Here is a 24,101-nt window from a genome sequence, read left to right as displayed (position 1 = left end):
TGGTACTGTTTATAATCTATGGCAGCTCTTCTGGTAGCAACAATACGAACTATCTGCTCTGTTGGTGGGAGCAGTAACAGAGTATTGGCTTTTTGGGTTAGCAAACTGTTGAAAATAGCAATAACCCCCTAGCAGCACACCTTCATATTCAGCCAATTTTCTGTGTTGTTTTTTAACTGTAAATAAGAGTATTTTGTATTTTATGCTGTTACACATACATGCTTCTTTTATTTAGATATGAATAAACAAACTAAGAACTTCCCAGTTTTTGTGAATTTGTCTGGTATAAATATTTCATTAATTTATAAGAAACCTCCTAATCCCTAATGTTGCCTTGGGTAAAAATACAGGTTTTCTGTAAGGCATTTGTTATCGAATATCTACTAAATTATTCTTGTTTTTTAGCTCTAACTGGTAGCCCCAAAATTGGACAGTTGTATGATTTGAATGTAAAAAATTTTGAAGACCAGTTTTCCCAAATGTAGTTTGGAGGTTTAAATGTAGAAAATTTAATCAAAATCGGATAATTTTTTATCGAGATATGTACTTACGGGTTTTTAAGGACTTCATAGTAATCGTCTCACACATGTCTTACCATGCTACTCAACTTGAGTTGAGTAACTTGGAGTTGAATCAACTACAGGTGAAACTATAATAGGTAGTTGACGATTGTGTTTACACAGCTAATTAGTTACCAACTACTAGAAAAAACTACTTTTAAAAATCATATCAGAAGATTGTGATATTTTACAATTTTGTGTATAATAAGCTATTGCAGGAAGTATAGGCGGTAGGTAATGTTTTATCAAGAAAAAGTTTAACAATCAACTGTTCAACAATCAACTTGAAACAAAAATATCAGAGTCATTCAATCTGAGTTGGCTGTCAACTTGAGTTGATCAACTTTCATTCAACTAGTGTTTACATCATAGATAAAACATAGTTTACATGCTTCAACATTAATTACAACAATTAATTGCTTTCAACATTCAACTTAAAACAGGTTGCTCAACTCAAGTTGACCCGTGTAACCCTTTGCTTCTTCCCTGTTGGGGAAACTTGCTAAAAATGGAAATAAATTATTTTCCATGTGATGATGTTTTGTAGTTAATTGTATTCAAAAAATATATACATTTTTTGCCCAAGTAAACAAATAGTGCAATTATATTTATTTGAAAAGAAGAAACACTGCAGTTTTATTTATACAATACTGGATATATTCGTTTTGGGTCCTCCTGAACCCAAAAAGTGGTTTTCAAAGTGATGTCTGTGTGTGTGTGTGTGTGTGTGTTTATACATAATTTGCCTCCAGGATTGATATATTGACATAAAATGAGGTTACTAACCTGTCGTCAATCAATCCTCTATTGTCTTGGATGACTAGTTTCGGGGTTAAAACCCCATTTTCAAATCTCTTCAGTCTTCAAAGATCTTCGAAGACTGAAGAGATTTGAAAATGGGGTTTTAACCCCGAAACTAGTCATCCAAGACAATAGAGGAGAGGATTGATTGACGACAGGTTAGTAACCTCATTTTATGTATGTGTGTGTTTGTATGTGTGGATGTGTACAGATCAATTTTCCTATAAAGCCCCTAAAAATAGTGAAAAATTGGATTTTTGTAAAAAAATCTGGTTTTGATTAAAATTAAATTAGTATGTTATGGTCCTTATAATTCTAAAAAAAATTTAACTTGCTGTAAAAATTAAGGCTCAAAAGTTATTTGTGATTTTCCCCATAAAATATCACAGTTACTCCCACCGCATACCCATGATAAAGATTGTTGACAAGCTAATGAGAGAAAGTATATGTCAAATTGCTGATGCAATTTATTTTATAACTTTATGAAATGGCAACCATACAAATTTTTTTGCTAAGGGTGTTTATTTGAATTATTTTATATATTTACAACATCACAATACATCATTAAAATTGACAGGTGAATAGTCAAAGACTACTTGAATATATAGATGTCTGATTGTTTAATAGAATAGAAAATAAAATTGTGTTGTACAAATAAAAACAATAAAAAAGAAGTAATTATAAAATCCCATCAAAAGAGAAACCATTTAGGAATACTGACTTTAAAAAAACCTTTCAAAGAATTAAACACCTTCTCCAATATTGTATTTGTATAGATCGTGTATAAAGCTTTTCTAATTCTGAGTAATACTTTTGAATAGGCTTTAAATTTGGTTAGGGAGTCAAGTGGTTTTATATTTTTATTTAGTGGCAGTTTAATGTAAATTTTGGGCCCTATTTACTGTGTGGTGAGAAATGGAACTAGTTTAGCTTGTGCAGGGGAATGCAGTTTTGTGAGAGTTTTAGACAATTTTGCATATAGGTAATACACTATTACCCGAGGTCTCATGGTTAGACCTGGACCCGGGACCAATTTACTTTTTAATTTTGAGGTCCCCAGAGGCCAAAAACACCATTCCTTTAAATTCATTATTTATTTATATAATATGTTTCCGTTAGCACAATAACTCTTACAAAAATAAGCCGACTTTTGATGAAATTTGTATAAACGTGTAAGCTTACATGAGGCGGTCCATTCCAAAACTCACTTTATCAATTTTTTTTAAATTGAGTTATTGGTATCATTGCATTTAGCAGATAAAGGCACATTTGTTCATTATAAAATATTGTATCAAAACTTGTTTAATCCTACTAATATTTAATGTTAAAAAGTGTGTGTCATTTCCAAAACTCACTTTATTTTGATTGAATTATTCGAAAACTCACATAATCCACCAGCCAATATGAGGGTGTGTTTTTGCTTTTTCAAAACCATCCTAATCCTCTTACCCAATCGGTGGCCTGAATTCAGTCATGTGACTTTGTTGTCATTTTGGCTCTGTCGTCTGACTAACACATGAGGAGGAGTATTATGAAGGATACCCTGCTCAAGATGACAGTTTTGTAGTTTAGAAGGGTACGGTACTCTTGCTCTTAAAGTACCAATCAATTAATGTGGAAGATGTTAAAACTTACTTAAAACTCATTTTTCTCAAAAACTACACATATTAGGACGAAAAGGCATGCAATAATACACAAAGACACATATCTTTCACTTCAGATGAAACAAAACATAATAATTCACTGTCAGGATAGTTAATGAAAGGTTTTTTTTCATTTCCTGCAAATTTTAAAAATAAGGATAATGTGAGTTTTGGAATGGACCGCCTCACATATTCAAACAAGTTTGCGAACCAGCATGATTGAACTATGGAAACAGGGGGTTATGGGGGGTTTTAAGGGGTAAAAATAGGTCTTTACCATTTTTGACGCTAAAAATATAAAATTTTGCAATTTTTTTCTAAACCGTTTGGTAGAGCTAAAAAAATAATTTAGGATAATGAAGTGTTGTCATGCGCTTAATCGTGAAGGAGACAATTCCAAAAACTGCAAATTTGGAATTCCCATGTTATTTTAGTCATCTAGTTTGTGTTGATCAAATTTAGAAAACTTATTTGTTTCATATTTTTCTAGCAACATTTAACTATAAAAACTATATATTACCTCCCTGTAGCAGCAAACCTAGGTGCCGTACTTGTTAAACTTACGTTATTTAAATACAGAATAAATATTTTCAAAAAGACATTTTAGTAAATATTCAAATAAAGCAAATTGAAATTCGCTTACTTTGCAGGTTTATTGGGGTGGGGATATTAAAATCTTGTACAGTATCATAATTGTGTTGAGATATGTTTAGTATGAATTTGCACATGAACTACCCATGGTCAATGATAAGCACTTTAAGGTCCTTGTCATTCCTATTGTTAAATTCTGCCTGCACAACTTCAGTAATGCACCTTTGTTTATTGATGACCCCAAATAACCGGATGCTTATTTTAAAAAGAGCATTACTCATTTGCTTGTTATATGTGTCAATTTAAATAATTTTTACTACATTAAAATGTTTTCAAACTCTTGCCATTTAAGAATACACTATTTTTACTAAACATATATTTGACTACACTTTGTCAGATGCCCTTTACTTAGAAAATAATGTCAGTTAGGTAGAGTCCACTTTCATTCATGCAGCTTTTAATAATTTTCTTAAATTCATCCATTACACGACACGTCTACTATATAATTTTCAACATTTACCGGTTAACATAACACTTTTGGTCCCTAAGATCCATCAGGGTTCGGGGTTTGTTACACACACTCAAATTCGGAGACCTTGGGGCCACAGAATACAATTAAAGGTAAAGTTTAATAAAACCTTCCTAAGAGCATAATAAACACCAGGGCTATTGAGTTATTTTATGTTTGAAGTAAATACATAAATTGATAGGTAAATTTGTTTAATAAAATAGAACTGAACTAATTCATGAGTCAAAAACTATCAACAAAAAAAATTAGCAAAAACAAGTTAAAAGTCAACTGCAATTTAAATAATGTTCAAGACATATCAAGTCATGCATTTTGTACTATGTTCGTAACTATGTAGTGTACTATGTTTGTATCTATGTTGAAAATAAACATAGATATTGTTCATAAAATGTTTTTGTCTTACCTATGACCTCAAAAGAGTGCTTGAAAATGTCAACAATTAGGAACCAAAATGCTTGCCAAACCATTAAAATCTTAAAACCATTTAAACAGCATCCTGACAGTTATTATTCAGCCAAGAAGCTTCAATTCAGAGGGATCCCATTTTCCTCAAATTGTTAATCCACCTGAGAATTAATTGTATTTTGGCTGAATAAAATATCCTGGCGTCTAAGATGAATGGAAACTATATTTAAAAACAAGTCGGTGCACTGTTGTGATAGGCTTGTCATTTCGCATACACATCATGAGCAAACCTGGACGGAGATTACTGTCCAATGCTTTATGGCTAATAAAAATGGCATAATATGCAACAATGAATAACAACTCTCTCCCCTCCCCCCCCCCTCATGTCTATCATAACACCTCTCCTGCGCATATACTATCCGTTTAAAAAACGTCCGGTTCCTGTTGGTCACCCTGTATATTGTTAAGTTAGCACACAATATTCATAAGGTAAGCCATTGTTTTCCGTTTCCGTTGACTCTTCATTATCACACCAGTATGTTATCAGGACTGTGTGATTGTGTTTGTTATTTGCGAGTCTATTGAAATGTGTAGCAATAATTAAAGGTAGTTCTTTGGGTTAGTTTAAACAATTAAAAACTATCGTGAAAATGATTGGTTATATCAATTAGAAAAAATAATTTTGCTATACTTTAGTGATTTTACCCTAGAAACATGAAATACACCAAAGATGATAAGAACATGCTGGAAATTTATCGCAGAAAATCAACATTTAATAGTAAACACCTTGAAGAATTCATCGAAACAAAAGAGGCAGTTGACATAAAGGTAAAATTATTAAATACAAAATATTTATACAATTTGTATTTTAATTTTTGACTTCTGAATAAAAGAAAGATAATATTACAGAATTTGTTTGGAAACTGTCAATTCAATGGGAATAATATTTTTATCACTTGAAATTATGTTGACTCTAAATATTGATCTTGAATTCCTGAATATTGTGAACGAATTGAAAGCTACTCTCCAATTATTGATGATTTTATTTTACCTAAATATACCACATAGCTTATTGGATATTCACAACTCATGTATGGGATCAAAGAGTACCGGTAACTTTGTACTCTTTTTTTGGATGGACCATTAATGGTGTTAACGTTGGTTTTAGAGAGAAGTGTTCCGAAGGCTTGAAAATGATCCGCTATTTCAAAAGTCTAACACCTCAGAAAATCTGGACCAGATAAGAAAGATTACTCATTTACGAAGTAAGCGAATCGCTGACTATGGAATCCTTACTGATCCAAGACAAAACAAAATGCCACTGTGGGTAAGTATAGTGTCGAGCTTGACATACGACATGCAAAGATTGGGTTTATTTGTATTTTCAGTACAAGAAAACCTCACACTCTAAAATTCTAATATACAGGGTGTTTCAAAAATAATCATCCAATTTTGAAAAATCATAGCTATGAATCCGATTTGATCAAACAATATACTAAAATAATATAGAAAGATAAAAATATATAATATAGAAAGATAAAATAATTAGAAAGAGGAAGTTCTCAAGTTTCATGGAAAATATTCAAAAGTCCCATTTTCAAATTTTAACCCCACCAAAAATCCAAAATGGTGGACATCTGAAAACAAAGGTTTTTTTTAACCGGCTATAACTAGAACACGTTAAGATCTAGCAAAGACTTGAAACATTTTTTATGGTCAGAAATTAAATTTTCTACAAGACACTCTTGGGCGTTTTCTGAAAATCGCATCCCTTCAACCCCAAAAAACGCCCTACTTTAAAAAATTGGCATTTATTTTCAAATTGTCAATTATCTTAACAACTTTTTTCTACCAAAGTAAATTTTTATTGCAAGTTGTACATATGCTGTGCATCTAAAGGGGACCATATTGAGCACCTGTATGTAAAAAAATCTTTTACCTAACCCACCATGTTAAACTTCCCTATCCCAAGCGTGATGTATACAACTTCCTTACTTCTCGAGTGATGTAAAATATCAAAAACTCACTCGGTGATGTAAAGAAACCCATTTAAATAACATTGAGTGCTTAACTTAAAAAATATACCTCTATGGAGCCAACGACGTTCAACGCTAGAAATCAGCTGTGCGCTTGAATGTTATTGTTATGCTTTAAAGTATTTTCCTAACCTAGCTTTTGTTTGTAAACGAACGTTACTGTTAGAAGATGAGTGAAATGGATAGTGAAAAATATTGTTCGTAACCCTATGTATATTGTCGGGTCAGGTAAAATATTGTACGTTACACGTTACGCAACAGCGTACGTATTTACATCACTTGGGTGAATTATGCTCGTTGCACAACATTCACCTGCGTGATGTAAAAACGCTCTTACTACACTTGTAATGTAAATAGCTATATTACTTACTCCTTAATATAAAATTTACTTCATATCCATTATTCATGAGATTATTAATCATGTGATTATTAGTTTTCAAATTATAAACCTACGAAAGCGGATGATTCTTTTTTGAAACACCCTGTACTACTTTTTATTTGGGGTTTTAGTTTCATATGTTGACAAATTTTTGCATGATAAAATAAAAAATGTAGGTATTTAAAATGAAATGATATTTTGATAAAGGTATATAGGGATAAAAATAACTCCTTTAGCCCCGCAACACATAGGCATAGATTGAATACATACGTTATATCTGTAGAATGGGGAAAAAACATTTTGCTGCCATTAGAAAATAAACACATTCATTAATAAGGCAGGATAGGACGGGAAAGTTCTTAGTACATTGTGTCTCTTTACCGTACTTAATTGATTGGGACTGAAACAGTCAAACAAGACCAAGTCCCAGCCTGCAGTCTTTTTTATTCAAAAAATAACAATATAAAAATGTCTCTCTTGTCTTTTGAACAATGCTGACTTTGCTAGAAGTGTACAAACAAACCTTACTGAGAAACTATTAGGTGCTACTATAGCTGTTACCCACAGGCTTGATCCCGTTTGACTTCATAAGTATTAATACAACTATTTATTGGTTAAGTTAAGCTGAAATAAACAAAACAGAATACAGTAATACAATTGAATAAGTACAGTAAGTAAGTAAGTTTACACCTATCTAGGGACTAAGTTTCATCGGACCAACGGTGTTCGAGCTCATAACGTTCAAATATATATACAAACTTCCTCTTTTATAAATATATAGATGATATGATACTTTTATTTCCAAAACACATTGTCAGCATTTAGTTTATTTTTACAAATTATTTACAAATAGAGTACTAATGAATGCATAGACATCATATACAACATTATTATGCCAGAATAATCAGAGTTAATTATGCAGCAATAATTTGCTGGTGAGCAATCATGCTTGTCTTGTAAGCACAAAAGCCACTATATTTTCTATGTATGAGTTAGTTATATTTGACTTTAAATTACAACGTTTCAGTTTCATGCAGTTGTCAGTGCCTTAGTGCAATATGACGTCAATCTCCTCATCAAATCCGCAATATCAACTCATTTTTTTGGGGCGGGTGTCAGAGGATTGGGCAATCACGAGCAGCAGAAACATCTTGAAGACGCTATGGATGAAAAGGTATATTTAAGAAACTTAACAAAGTACCGGTACATATTATGTTTTCTTTTTAGATGTTTAGTTTGAAAATAAAATAGAACCTTTGACTAGGTATATATAGTAAATGATAGAACACATAGAAATCTTGTTAACAACTATGGACATTTGGCTTTATTAACTGCAATTATTGTATGTAGTGCAAAATCAAAAAAGTACAAACTGTGAAAGGAAAATAAACGGTATCAGTAATCTGACACTATAATTTCTCCCATTCGCCTGTCATTGTCACTAACCCTTATCACATGGGCAAGCGGAGGGAGTAATTAAGTATGGTAAAATTAAGTTTCAATTGAACTCAAAAATTCTTTATTCTTCTTTCATAATTAATTTTGAACCGTAATTTTTACAGAATTGAGGGGTTGTGTTATTTTGTCTAGAGTTGAAAGACCATAACATGCTAAATTCTATCCAAAATCATTTTTGTCTCATTTTCCTACTGTAAGTTTATCAAACGCCTGGAGATTAGTGCCCAAGTACCAAGTTTAATCAAAATTTGACCACAGAGGTAGTCTATTCTGTAGCTCTGTACTGGTACATATCCAGACAAACACACACACATAACTCGGAAAACCACTTTTTCGGTTCAGGGGGACTCAAAACAGATCCAAAATTCAAACTAGAAAGTTTTACAAAAAATATTTCTCCGTACACTATAAAAGGTAGAAAGTAGAAATTGCTAATGATAACCAGTTTTAAACTAAAATTTTGTTATTGCTGTATTTTAAATTAAAACTGTAATAACTAAAGAGGAATTTATTTCTTCAAAATCCTGAAAAATTTTGTTTATAAATGTGTACAAAAATTAAAAAAAAGATTATTAGAAACTGAAATTAAATAAATTAATCAGTAAAAAACTTTTATATTTAAATTATTTATCAAGGCAAAACATCTTCTTTTAAATAGATAAGTCACCTCCACATCGTGTATATTCCTTTAGAAGAAATTTTATCAGAACTGAATTCACTATCAAAGTTGTAAAAACTGTTGGTTTGTTTAACTTGCCATTATCAGTTTTAAAAGTTGACCTATATCGCTATATCAGAAGTCTTTAACAAGAATCAACATTCCTTTTACTAATATAACAAATAAAAAATACCACTGTAAATAATCTGTCTAAAAGTGTTTTAACACTTTCAAACACTTCCTTATGGTTTAATGAGAGATGCAAATTTAGCATGGAATAATCTTTAAAGTACCGTATAAGAGTGAAAATTTAAAAACGTACGTTTTCAGGAAACACACTTTGCAAATTTTTTTCCCCTTTTTTCAAAACTTTTATTATTTTTTTGATTTCATTAACATTTGAAGTTTCATAAAATGTCCATGGTAACGCAAAATCTTTGGTAGTTTTTTTAAAAAAAGAGCATCTTTAGTGGAAAAACACAAAATCCTGTCACGACCATAACAGACGTTTAAATGAATATTAAAAATACTGTAGTTAATATTATTTTTATAACTATGTTTTGCTATAAACTAATTTACTTTTATGACCATTATACATTAAAAAGGTCACTGAGCTTTTAGTATATTTGGTCTTTCTAGAAAAAAATAAAAAACTCAAAAAAATGGAAAAAAAAACCAATAATATCTTTTTAAGTTTGTATAACTCCGAAAAAACTTACCTGAGACCCGAAAAATCGTTATGTTTGCATAGAGGCGTGCTTCTTTTGTGTATAAAACATTAAAATATGACGATATTTTAATTTTTGAAATTTTTATGACAGAAATCATAAACGTGATGGTCAGGGACAAGCGGTACGGTCGTGAATTTTATAAAAAAATCTAAATCTTTCTAAACAATCCTTTAATTATACTGTTAGTTATAATAAAAATATGTGTTTCAATTGAACTAAACTGTTCAAATTACAATTATATTAAAGTTATTGTCACGACCAAACACACTATAATCCATAAGGCTGGATAGGTCGTGAAAAAACCCGCGATGGTCGTGAAACTTTGGTCGTGAAATTACGTGTAATTTGGCTCTGTTCTGGCGGTAGCTCTGCACCTCATGTTCGAGGATACAAAGTGGACTTCTAGGTTAATCTAGCAATTGAAATATCTTATAAACAAAAATTAACACCATGTCTACTTCATCGAATGACTATGTACGGTCATGGACACACCAAAATTACAAAAAACACAACCTTTCCTGTATTAATCTTGTAATTCCTCCTTTCAACTCGAAACGACCGGCACTACAATCCTGACGTACACCCCGAACTAGTCTCTAAAACCAACTGACTCCATCAACGCCAGGCTTGCCACTGTCGTGCTCCAAAGTTGAAAAATTTTCCCAAATGGTCGTGACGCCAAATCGAGGGACAGACTTATTATGTCATGGTAGTCAGTTTGCAATGACAATAAAATTATAATATGCTCCTTTTTTGTAAGTTTAATAACCATTGATGACATAAAAATATGGCTTTATATATTTCTGCATGAATAATTAGTCTAAAAACAGCGTGAAAGTTGGAAAATGTACCCTAGTAGGGACACGTCATGGTCGTGAATTTCGAGACTTTAAAAATACGAAAAAAATACCTAGAACCTATTTAAAACCAAATAAATGTGTGTAACATGTTGCCCCCATCCCAAAAAATATTAAAACACATAATAGTAAACTACAAATCGAGTAGCTACGAAGTAAAAGGCCAGGGACATGAAAACGTACGTTTTTAAATTTTCACTCATAAGATTATTTCATGCCAAAATTTGCATCTCTAATTAAAACTGAAAATGTTGTATCTTGGCTCAATACTTGATTATCAACAAATATATTGTATAGACTTTAATTTGTTCCTAGTTGTTTTGTTGAAAAAGATACAAAGTTTGACTTGTCTGAATATAGAAGGAAATTTTTGCTATCTAAAAAGTATTTAAGCTATAGAGAGCAATATAAATATCATCCCATATCTCCCAATATGGGATGATATTTCAATATTATTAACAGTGTCAGCAGAGACAACCATTTTTGTCTTCTGTATAAAGCATGTTTTTGTGTCTCTGCCTCAAGTAACTCCTGGCAGACCCTTCAGGTACCTAGCAAAGGAACCTTAACGGGCCTGCATGTATTAAAAAATGTACAAACTGCCGCAGTGAAAATGCACCTCTAACAACTGAGACATTTGGGATATAACTTGAAGCTCAGTTGCCATTAATATTTGTATCCAAATAGTAATGTTAATGTTGGAGACAATTAATTGCAAACGTAGACAATATTTTTGGGTAATCTATCAGTGTTTACTATTTGTTGTAAAACAGCAGGATTTAATGTTGTTCATTTCAATTTTTTGAAGAAAATTAGAGCTACATTATTGTACTATTATTAATCTTTAGGTGATTTTAACTTTATATACAGTAACATATTATTTATTCAAATTAGTCAATAGTTTTATAATTGCTTTACTTTTAGCGGAGCCGTGTTGTCGAGTTCGATGTTATATTTTATCGGCCGTATGTGTGCGCACTATGTGTTTATTCGTCGTGTGTTTGTGTAAATGTAAAAAACTGTTACTGACGACCTTCATATGAAGTAATATCATCCTTGTACACACCTGATGATGACCTCCTAGCAGGTCGATACTAGTTGTGAAGACAACAATCGGATTGCAAGAATAAGGTATTTAAACCACTATCACTAGTTTAGGTTGGAGCTCGTTCGCTACGCTAACTTGCCTCCAGGTTGAAGTTCGTTCGCTACGCTCACTCACCTTTTGGTTGCAAGCTGTTGTCATAAATGTAAAAAAATAATAGTGCTGCACCCTGTTGGTAAACCTATTAACTCTTTAATGCTATTTAACATCACAGAATCAACTTTTGTTTAGTTGAACCAGCTGTTAAGATTCTTTAATTCCATTTAAATATGATTACTCATAAGGTTAACATGGGAAACTCCAGAGCCACTGGGCCGGAGCGCGAAAGCCCGATCAGAATAAAAACTACTTTTCCTATTTAATGCCCAAAGAATCGGTGTACCGAATTTAAGCCTCCTAGGTAAATTTGAAGTGGGAGAATTAGTGATGAATGAGTGAGTGAGTCAGTGAGGGCTTTGCCTTTTATAAGTATAGATAGTCAATAGTGTTATTATTGCTTTACTTCACATCTCGGGGCCCTAACTGTACCCCATCAAAACCAACTTTAATAATCAATAATATGTTAGCTGTAGAGTGTTGAACTATTATAGTATATTTTACATTCCAGATAGTTGGTTGCTTCGCTCTGACCGAGGTGGCACACGGTACAAATGCGAGAGCAATGAGAACCACAGCAAGATTTGATCCAGAAACACAAGAGTTTGTACTACACACAGAAGACTTTAGAGCAGCCAAATGCTGGATTGGAAATCTTGGTAAAATATATGTTTACCGTACACTAAAGTACACATGCAGGCTGAGTGACTCTGGCTTTTATCCAATTCAAAATTCAATGAATATGATTACATCTTACATAAAAACTTTTGATTGTCATGTGGGATAAAACTAATTGGCATTTATCATCAACATACCAACATTTTATTCTGTGGTATTTTTTTTGCTGGAAGCAAATAGAGAAGGAAGAACCTAAACGCTTTTTAGAGGAAGCGGTCCAAGCCCATATAATATAACATATTTTGTTGTGGGTGTGCCGGGAATCAAATCCGTCCCTCCCACATCAAAGTCTGAGACGCAACACACAGATTGTATGACAAAAAATAAGATTTAAAATGTTATCAGGTCAATCAGCCACTCATGCAGTGATTTTCGCACAGCTCTACACTCCTGATGGAAACAACCAGGGTTTACATGGCTTCCTTACTCCGATAAGAGACCCAAACACCTTCTTACCCTTTCCCGGGGTCATCATAGGGGACATGGGAGAGAAAATCGGACTTAATGGAATGGATAATGGGTAAATATGTAAATTTGGTGTTGACATTCAGATCGGAAAATGAGTTGTGTGTCCTAGATAAGAAGTGTCCAAGAACTTATAAAGTTTGTTTGCAATCATTATTCTTTTCAACCCAAAATTTCAAGATGATTGCCATGGTCATTCATACACGGTAAGCAAGGAGTATAAACTTTGAAGCTAAGCCTAATGCTTTAATTGTTCTTGTACAAGGCTGTCTATTTTCAGTTAACAAAATAAATTTTTCTTTGACTACCACAGATTGTGTGAAAACTGTATCTAATTTAATTTCCCTCCTTTTGGTTCTGGATAATAGTAATAAAAGGTTTAAATCAAATTGAGCCCTGCTTTACCTTATAAACTATTTTTATTTTAATAATGCCTCTTAAAATAATGCCTTTTTAATAATGCCTCTCCTCGTTTACTTGTAAACTTAGCCTAAACACTGTAGAACTTTATATCCAAAACATTTTATTGACCTTGTTATCTTCAACAGGTTTTGTATATTCAACCAATATCGAATTCCAAGAGAAAACTTACTCAGCAAATATGGGGAAGTCACTGAAGATGGCCAATATTTTTCACCTATCACAGACCCTCGGAAAAGATTTGGTGGGTTTTAAAAACATATGAAAATCCTACATCAAATGATTCACACATGCATCAACATAAAATATTTAATGTTGATACTCCTCCAATATTAACATAATTTGTTGAAAATGCTCTTGTGAAATGACCGATGTTTTAAAAACTATACGTTATCTTAATTAAACAGAATTTATCTTAATGGACATAATTTATTATAAAAAATTAAACACTCTTAAATTCCTGAGACACTAAAGTTTTTTGTGCATAATTTGTAGGATAAAGTTAATAAATATGAGTGAAATATAACAGAATGAATGTATGACATTACATATTATTGTTGAAAGAACACTTTTTGCCCGTGTGATGAACTATATTTTTCGTTATATTGCAACATTATTTAACAAAATAAGCTAGAAAACAAAAATACTTTTCATCTAAAAATACCTTTCAAAAAAATTTTCAACTTGTTTCCAATTATGCTAATGAGTCCAAGCAAACTAACAAAACTTACACAGGGATCATTAAAAAAATTGCAAGAAAACGTTTTATGGTTTTATTTTGTAACTAGCTGTGTACCCGTTCTACGCACGGGGATCTTATAGTAATCAGTTGAAACCTTCTTATATAAAGAACAGCAGTTGGTTTGCATATTTTCATATATGCTGGCCAAACTATTATACATAACTTCATTTTATGTCGTTTGTTGTTGTTCCGGATCGGTATGACAATCAATAAAAGGCTAAATTACCTGTGTCCGCTGGTCGATCCTAATACAGGAGATGCATTTAGGCGATCAGTCCTAAAGGTCTTTAGCTTCCCCATTAGGTGCGTCTTGGAGTTTTTGAAACACATTATTATTATTATTATTATTATTATTATTATTATTATTATTATTATTATTATTATTATTATTATTATTATTATTATTATTATTATTATTATTATTATTATTATTATTATTATTATTATTATTATTATTATTATTATTATTATTATTATTCTTTGTCATGAGAGCCGAAGCCCCCTGACTACATACCCGGTACCTATCGGAGACATACCCGGGCCCCATGATGTAGGCCGAAGCTTACGCATCAACCTTTAGCACATCATGGGCGGATGACTTAAGGTCATCAGGCTCACCGGCTGCCGAAGCAGACCCTTCGGAAAGAGGTTTGCCCCTCAATCCTAACCAGGGATTCCGGCTACTTGTTTAAGCGTCACTCCACCTGGGTTCCACCAGGTACAGAGCCCTAGAGGACCATAATGGAGCGCCCCGACGCATTTAGTGCAAGCAACACTCGGGACCTATCTAATCCCTGACAGGCAGAACCCGCCATCATAGCCAGAAGGAAGGGGACCCCTCCCATTTACACCACTACCCGATCGAGGTCTTACCCAGTTGCTGGGAAACCAGAGATAACCAGAGCGATAGATCCCCAGATACCCCTGGCGGGCTCGGACCCAGCACCCGATCTACTTCGTTTGCCCGTCAGACCCAACATCACTGCCAGGCCATCAGGGTTTCCCAAAAGGAGGCAGGTATAGAAGTGGGACCCACCCGGATGAACCTATCCACCAGAGGTGGCGACACCCTTGACTCAATTGAGGTTCCGGGAAGAACCCCCCACACTCAAGATAACCATACCGTCCGTGATCAGAGACAGGGATTGGTTTGCATAAGTGCCTACAAACCGTTACCCTCACACTGCGGAAAGTTACGTTTCCCTTGAGTGTCCCCGTGAGCTTACGGGTACTTGCCCGTTTTCACCTCCAGGAAAGGCTACTTCCAAAGTCGAGGATTTGCCACACTGAATGCTGGTCGCACACAACAAGCAGGCCGAAACCCAAAGAACCACAGACACAGGTAGGTTAAAGATTATGATGCACTTCCATCTCTCCTAGAGCTAAACACCCCTCCATCCTGGATGAAGGAATGTCACTGGGACCCAATGCCCAGTCGTCCATGTCTGTGGCCTACTTGAAATGCCGATACCAACACCGAGCAGTTACCTCCCCTTTGGGGGCTAGGTTTTTCACCTCCCAGGACGAGGCTACTTCCAAAGTCGAGGATATGCCTCACAAAATGTCAGTCGAACACAACAGGTAGGACGAGCCCGAAGAACTCAAGTCACAACCACAGTTACAGGTAGGTGAGGAGTGGCGGAATTAACGGCGTCACTGAGAGCTAAACACCCCCCCACCCTGAATGGAGGGAGTGTCACTGGAGGCTCCCCCTAAGGGGCTGGCGCTTACCAGTCGTCCATAACTGTGGCCTACCTGAAGTGCCGGGTCAAACACCGGGCAATTACCTCCCCTCTGGGAGAAACACATACACGAACTGTACACTTATACACATGACGAATAAAACATAAATACACAGTAGGCCTACTTTTATTTTTACTATAGACAAGTAGACGCGCGTCGGTCGTGTGCCGAGTCTCGACTGAAAACGCTCATTTAAAAAATGTAAGTTTCCCAGAAATATACAACATTGATTCAAGGTCTATTTCCCGGTTATCAAAACTCAAGAACAATTTTATACACAAAGAATCTCTATTTTCATTTACTGTTACCCTACATATTATTGCACTTGCGATTAATTAAATCCGTTATGTAAGGAAAAACGTTTTTAATCTTAATTGGTTTGGATTTGCTTTCAAGACGTGATCGGAAATGGTTGCGGTATTTGTAAACAACATTCTATGTAAAAATATCAGTGACAGCTAGAAGAAATAATCTTGATTTGGACAGCTGTTCGTTATTTCATAGAAGAATATGTGCTAAACATTGGGAGAAAACTTTACAAAACATCGCACAAAATTGGGTTTTTAAACGTCCGTCATTTTATTTACAAAGTGGTGACGCCATATTTTAATGGCTAAAGACAATTTCGCCAATCCAGTGAATACATTAAAATGATTTGGAACTTGATAGGTACTCTCGTTTTTCAGGAGTAGGCCGCGTAAAATGGCTCTTGGGTCGTAACAGACATGAAGACAGACAGAAATTTAGATGAGACTTGTTTCGGTTTCTCTAATGTATAAAACGTAAAAATAACCTAAAAGTTTATGATTCTGAGCAATGTACAGACAAAACTCTAATTTTATTTATATAGACAAGCAGCTGTTTAGTGAGTGATTTCAATAATTTCGTCTATTACAATTGTGTGTCAGTGGGTATTTACCGATTGATATGTCAATCTATTGAAAAGAATGCAACAATAAGCTACCACCGAGGTAATAAGTTGATATGTACATATGATTGCTACATACGACTAAAAAGGCTTTTTACTCGCTAGGGAGTGAACAAAGCTATTTTAGATTGCAAGGTATGTACTAAAAACTTGCTGTTTTTTCTGCAGATGACTAAAAATACAATTTATCACACATAAATCATTGCAAAAGTTTATGACCAGATATTTTATAGCATTTTAAAACTGTTAACCCCCTCCTTTCCACCAAATTGTCTGTTCAAGATTCTCAGTAGAAGCTGGACACCCTGTACTGTATTTACAAATTTCAAAACAATTTTCAATTGAGAAATCTCATCACATCACAGAACACGTCAGCTGTCAAGGGCTCATAACCAAGGCCCCACTAGAAAAAACAGGCCATGCTGCAAGGATCCATGACGTCACACTAGTGGATAGGTTTCATTGATAAATGCATTGCCATCACCATTCCCATATGTTTTAGGTAAAAAAAAACAAGCTGGCTGTTTGTAAGATTTTAATGGTAAGAGTTTAGTACAACTATCCACCACTGTGACGTTGTGTTGCGATGCCCGTGCTGCAGCATGGCCTGTTTTTTCTAGTGGAGCCTTGTCATAACCATCCCAGTGATGCTCAATATGAATATGCCATAAAAATATCAAAATTGCCTTAACAGTGTTTCCCTACCCCTATTTATTGGGTGGGCATTTATAAAACAACCATTGTTGACGAGAGTGTCTTGGGGTGTTTCAGGGTTTTCCCTGGGTGCCCTGCTGGTGGGCAGAGCTGGAGTGATAAGCATGTGTGTATCTCTATTGACCATCTCTCTGACGATTGCCATCAGATATTCAGCCATCAGGAAACAGTTTGGTCCGTCTGATGACAAGGAGCTTTCAATCATCGAATATCCATTACAGGTTGTGTTTCTGTGATGAACTATTTTATATCTGAGAAGTGTATTAAGTTTGTTCAACCAAAAAATATTTTTCATGGATGAGCTTTTGAAGGTACATTTTCCTGCAACGATTTTTTTTTTTTATTGTATGGAACATTTTGGTTTTAAGAAATGTTTTACCATTACACTCTTCAATATAGTTGCATCATTCCATAGTTATTACGAAGATACGATTCAGAATATTTAAGTGGAATACAATCAAGTAAATGAAATAGAGTCATTTTACAATCTACTACAAAGACTACAGAGTAAGCCTAAATGTTCCATTGATTTAAATATGTTCCAACAAACATAAAGCGAAGCTCATTGCTGAACTCTAAATAATCAAAACATCTTTATCTAGAAAACTCCACAACATATACCAGTTATCTCTCTAAAACCTTCAAATTATTTACTGGTTTCAAAAGCCTCTTTTTGTCATATGTTCCCTTTATCTTATGAACCCAAAAATCCAAGTATGTATTTCCATGTATGTAAAACACGATTTCATCGGTGTACACAAAAACACAAGGGGTTATGAATGAAAAGGAGAAAGGACAATATGAGAGTACAACAGAATTCACTTACCCAGAATTGTTGTCGAATTACTAGCTTCCGTCCAAGATGGCCATACCTTTTGTTTAAGATGCCCTTTTCTACCAAGCCACAATTAGCTGAGCTTGTCACACCATGAGTTGCACACCAGATCGATGTGGTGTGAACCTGTAATCTACTGCAGTATCTCCTGGTACCACTTAGACCTCTTGGCCATTGATCAGCCCTTACAATCCACCCCAGTAACAGTCCTGGTAAAGCCGATGCTAAAGTGGCAATATATTCCAAGTAAAGTTTTAAGTAATTTTTTTTAACTATGCTTACTTGAGACGGCTGTAATTGAAGATATTAGGTTTCTTATGTTTGTTGTTGTAATGTAATTTAACAACTGAATTTCATTACAGCAATGGAGGTTGTTCCCACATTTAGCAGCGTTGTTTGCTATGAAAGCGTCAACCAGGATAATGATGGAAACTCAAAGTCACCTCTCTCAATCACTTGGGGATCCATCAAGAATTCTTACTCAGGTAAAATTCGGCATTCAAATTCAAATTCTTTATTGACACAAACAAATTTTATAGACTGTTATAAGCAGTAACGGATGTCACACTATTGTATTTCAATAAAGTTTTTGAATAATTATTTTCCTCACTAAAATAGCTATATGTGGTTACAGGAAGAGATGGATACTTTAACTGAAGAACACGCCCTGCTGTCTGCGTGTAAAGCAGTTTTCAGTTGGAAGACCCAAGTGGCAATTCAAGACTGCAGGGAGTCGTGTGGTGGACATGGGTATCTCAAAAGTAAGCAATGGAGCACTGCGCTTGCCTAGAGATTAAAGCACAAGGAATGTGAAAGCCAAAGATCAAATCCCACCCGTTGTCAGCTTTGGCTAAGTGATAATGCTGAGACCCGCATGTCGGAAGCCCACCTTTATAGCTATAGTTCCACCTATCAAAAATACCAAAAGGAATGATATTTCAGATAAGGAGAACGTTTCTCTGTGTTGTATAAAACTCCCTCTACTATAAGTTGTATGATAACTATTTAGCAGACACTTGTTTATCCAAAATGTTTATCCTATCCATATGGTATGAAAAATATAGTCATATTTGGAATAACTGACTCTTCGGCTCCGACTGTGTGTAAACTGTCCTAGTGTTATGTGTGAAACGATCCCGGGCTAGAGTCAGAGTTCTAAATGGTAGGGTAAAAAATTGTTCCATTTTCCTGCAGTCAAGGTTATTTTGCTTACACCACATAATTTTTATTAAGCGTTTGCGTTGTTGAGATCCTCAAAACAGTGTTAACAGCTGTGCTACAGTATATCACACAAGTTTGCAAGTCTCCTTTGTGTGATAATTCAGAGACCATTCCTTAATAAATATGTACATACCAGAGGTTTTAATACACATCCTTTCAACCCTAATACATTATTTAGTTTTATTTTATTGACACTTGTTTTGAGGTTCCAGACTGGGGGAGTTGAGGAATGACAATGATGCCAACTGCACATACGAGGGGGACAACAACGTGCTACAACAGCAGGCTAGCAACTGGCTGCTGCGGCTGTGGCGGTCCCGCGGCAGGGAGATGTTCCCTTCACCCCTCGGTTCTGTGAAGTTCTTGTACCAGAGTCACCCAGACCATCTGAATGCCACAACTGAGGAGGAAGTTTCCCAGCCCTCTGGTGAGTTGGGAAACCCTAACCCTCTTTGACAGGACAACATGAGTGAATAAGTAGCAGCAGTTTATAGAATAATATTAACCACATAAGCTAAAACTATAAAAAATATAATTTGTGTAAACGGTGGTTTTCAATACATGTGTTGGGTGATTAGGCATGAAGAAAACCCTCTCTAAAAACTCTCTCTTTTCAATTCCTATCTTTCTTACTTTGAAAATGCTGTCAGAGCCAGTGAAGATATTCTATTTTTTGTGTATAGTACGAGTTTTGTGTTTCTTATGCCAATTTTGACTCTTTCCCATTCAGGCGATAGCCTGCCATCCTCACAAAAATATGTGATAAAACCGAGGATCTTGAGCTATATGTTACACCCTTAACGTACAAAATTATCGTTTTATGAATTATCCTCTATTACAAAAACTTTTTCCATCACACAAACTAAAAGTGTTGTTTCAATTCTCTTTCTTTTTTTTTTTTTGCTTTGCCTTGGCCCAGTCGCCCTGTTGCGTTACGCTGAATGCACCGGCGCACAACCAAAATACGCTTCTAGGAAAACAATCAATAGTGTCTGACTGGGTAGCACAAATAATGCATTGTACACCACTTAGAAAGTGCGTTGCTAGGAAAACACGTCTTAAACTTGAGCTTGTGCTGAAAAGAGTGAATCACTACTGTATGCTATAGTAACTACATTACATGCCTATAACAATAAAAACCTCTTCCTCGTAATTAGAAGAGAACTTAGATTTTAGATGTAATAATGTATCCCATTTCTCCAAAGATTTAACTGGACCTGTGTAAAAATCCAACATTATAGTGTGATTCACATTACTTTGTGGTCTCAGTGATTATTGCTGCATATCATTGGCTGTTGTGCTGGCTCATGGAGAGGACCAATGAGAGGTGTGAAACACTGCAGAGCTTTGGTCATGAGAGGTTCTCTGTTCTGAACCATTCCCAAGTCTATAGAGCCAAGAGCCTGTCTATAGCTTATGCTGAGGTAGGTTGGATAGCTTAGATTAATAAACTAATTCTTCATAAAACTACATTGCAATGTTTGACGCAATATGTGTTTATTATGTAATTAAAGAAAAAAAAATTGGTTTACATTAAAGTATTACCTCAACATGAAACACACAAAAATAAAAAAGCTTCTTATTTTACTATAGGGTGAGAACTCTAAACAAATTCAGTGGCAAAATGGAGTTAAATTATCTGTGTAGCATTGTTACCGACTAAGATCAGCTGGTTATCTTAAGCATAGACAAAAAAAAAATATATATAGACTGACAAAGGAAGGTTTCCCCGATGTGCCGCTAGAGCGTGCTCAGGGTTCGTCAATTTTGCTGCCATCATCGATTCACCGTCTGCTACCAGCACTACCCACCTTGCAAACAAAATGCTCCTATGCAACATATCAGACCCACTTTTCAATATGGGTAAAGTACAAAATTCTGAAACCCCGTAGCTTTAATGGAAAAGCCCATTTTTATAAATCCCCAGAAATTGAAAAAAGAAACTGATTAAACTCCTTCCCCCAGATTCCGGGTAATACTCAACCCTGGCTCCAAATACCAACTTGTCATGGCAACGCTCGTTTGCGCTTGAGGCTGAAGCGGTATGCCTCAAAACTACACGGCACTCCTAGCGGTGGATGCCAGAATATATGATAACTGCAGCACTGCTGTCAGTCTATATTTAATTCTTTGGTCTATGTCTTAAATCAGGACCATTCTTCAAAACTCTTATTCAAACAATCAAAAAGCCTCTGACATTTCTCAATAAACTACAAGTTTTACATCCAAACAGGCTTTAGAATTTACAATAAGATGAAAAATGCACTGAATCATTAAGTTCCAATCGTATACGAAGCTTCTCTAATTAAAATCTAAATTATGCTTTAGTATTTCATGCTGAAGAGTTTCTGGGGGTTGTGCTGTCGTGCTGATGGTCACAGTATACAAGCACAGGCTGTGCTGACCAAACTGTGCTCACTCTTTGGACTTTCTTGTCTGGACAAACATCTTGTCTACTTGCATCAAGGTTAGTTGGCACAGCATGTCAGACATAACAATTTTCCTATACATTTTTAGTTATTCCAGGTTCTAGTATTTGATTTATAATACAGTAGTTATTAAATTTTTTGTCGGCATTTTGCCCAGCTGTATACATAAAAATGTACATTAAAATATTTTAAAGAAGACTACACCAGCTCTATAATTTTCAAATTAATCTACGACAGTCAACAACTGACAACAATGAAAAAAAAAACAGCAACCCACTGGCAACTTCATAAAGATCAGAGCAACCGCCCGAACATAAAGCTGAAAATTCCTTACCCTCAACTTAAATTGAACGCCAGCTCTAGTCCAAGAAACGAAACGAAGAAAATAAGATCTCATCATCCACCATTTGTTGAACATCGTATTACTAGCTCGATCTGACTATTGTGTTAGTGTGACAACAAGAAGACACTCTGAAGATACCACACATGCTGGAAAATTGTGCATAGGTAATAGGTTATACAAACTACCACTCAAGAAAAAAAGGTGCTAATAATAACAAAATTAATCATAACACGTCAATTGATACCTATTACAAACTAGGGTAAACTATTGATTCCTCAAATTTATTTGAAATGCTATCTCCCCATTATCTAATGATTTATTGCTAAATTAATTAAATTTCTACTTGGGTAGTATTTTGTGAGCTTTAATAAATTTTTGTCCCAAAATTGAGAATTTTTGCATAGACGTTGTTCCTGTGCAAATGTAACTATTTTGCTCATCTTATTGTACCCATTGTATTCTTTTGATATTTTCATTCTTGGTTACACTATTGTACAGTTCTCTCTCTGTGCTTTCCTTTGTGATTTTTCAGCATTAGCTTGGTTTGCATGTATAAATCTTGTGACATTTCAGTTACTTTTTTACCTGAGGGCAAAATAAGATTCAAGATTACATAGCGTCAAAATACTTGTTTTCTCCTAAATCACAGTTTAAAATGTCTGTAATAGTCTCTTAAAAATATAAACTTACAATTACCAAAAATAAAATCTACCAATTTCTTTACTACTGCTAACATATTACTTTTTCAACTTTTGCTTGATAGTTTTGCCATAAATGAATTCTAAGTAAAACAATTAAAGACAATTCCTTTGATGTTCTTATATTTGGAATAATTTATTTGTTCAGTGTACAGATAGGCCTACCATAAGTCAAAAATAGATTGACTATTTAATTTTTTGATATTCCAATAGAGAGTCGGGTTCTTTCTTTAAGTATCTTTAAACCTGCCCTTAGGTGGATTCATAGATGGCCATCAAAGCCAGTTGATACAAGACACTGTTCTGAGTTTATGTGAGCAGTTGAAGAATGAAGCCGTTTCGTTGGTCGACGCCATTGCTCCTCCCGACTTCATTTTGAACTCTGTTCTCGGAAATTCTGATGGCGAAGTAAGTTATGTGAAGTGAACTCAATCGTATTACAACTGTAATTAAAGCACTTTTTTATTTATGCAGCTTCAGATTCCAGATAACAATAAGTGGCAACATGATAGAAATCAGGAACATTTATTTTATTTTCAAAATAAACGGGCTTCCTGTAAAATCATATCATACTAATATTATAAATGTGAAAGTTTGTGTATTTGTTTGTTTGTTTGTTTGCAGTTCCAAGAGATTTCAAAAATTACATTTTACTTTTTTTATTAGTCTCTACATTGAGAGTTTTGCTGAGTCTGACCACACAAAGAAATTATGTGATTATCGCACTGTGCCTGTTTCCAGTGATTTCAATTATGATTGATTTTGTTACAGTTATACAAACACCTGGAACAATCTCTAATGAGATCAGCTACTCCGATGGGACGACCTGATTGGTGGAAAGAACTCTCAGGAAAATTTAGATCTAAATTGTAACTCAATAAAAGGTATCAGCAAACTGACACATAACTTACTTTCTCCTATCAGCTTGACATGACATTAAAATTGAACGTCCTACTGCCTTTTTAAGGGGAAAAATAATGGGTTAGTAATAGGTAGTATGGTGAACAAGTGTAATCCTATACAAATTAAGAATGAA

The 24,101-nt window shown here is 34.5% G+C and overlaps 1 protein-coding gene across 1 annotated transcript; it reads left to right on the top strand.

Annotated features, from left to right (window-relative positions):
* The first annotated feature begins 5,134 nt into the window (after positions 1 to 5,134).
* Positions 5,135 to 23,980, top strand: LOC128983139 (peroxisomal acyl-coenzyme A oxidase 3-like). The gene is made up of 14 exons (XM_054402312.1): positions 5,135 to 5,357; positions 5,698 to 5,856; positions 7,972 to 8,118; positions 12,361 to 12,508; positions 12,873 to 13,047; positions 13,541 to 13,656; positions 17,597 to 17,760; positions 18,737 to 18,859; positions 19,009 to 19,135; positions 19,801 to 20,022; positions 20,865 to 21,019; positions 21,924 to 22,062; positions 23,322 to 23,473; positions 23,837 to 23,980. The coding sequence occupies exons 1-14, from the start codon at positions 5,244 to 5,246 to the stop codon at positions 23,936 to 23,938; spliced, it is 2,043 nt and encodes a 680-aa protein (XP_054258287.1). The 5' UTR covers positions 5,135 to 5,243; the 3' UTR covers positions 23,939 to 23,980.
* Positions 23,981 to 24,101: the final 121 nt, after the last annotated feature.

The sequence above is a fragment of the Macrosteles quadrilineatus genome, unplaced genomic scaffold (genome assembly GCF_028750875.1).
Source record: "Macrosteles quadrilineatus isolate MER2022 unplaced genomic scaffold, UCM_ALF_1.0 Scaffold_1__1_contigs__length_201487025, whole genome shotgun sequence".
NCBI lineage: Eukaryota > Metazoa > Arthropoda > Insecta > Hemiptera > Cicadellidae > Macrosteles > Macrosteles quadrilineatus.
This window is presented reverse-complemented; position numbering and strand designations above follow the sequence as displayed.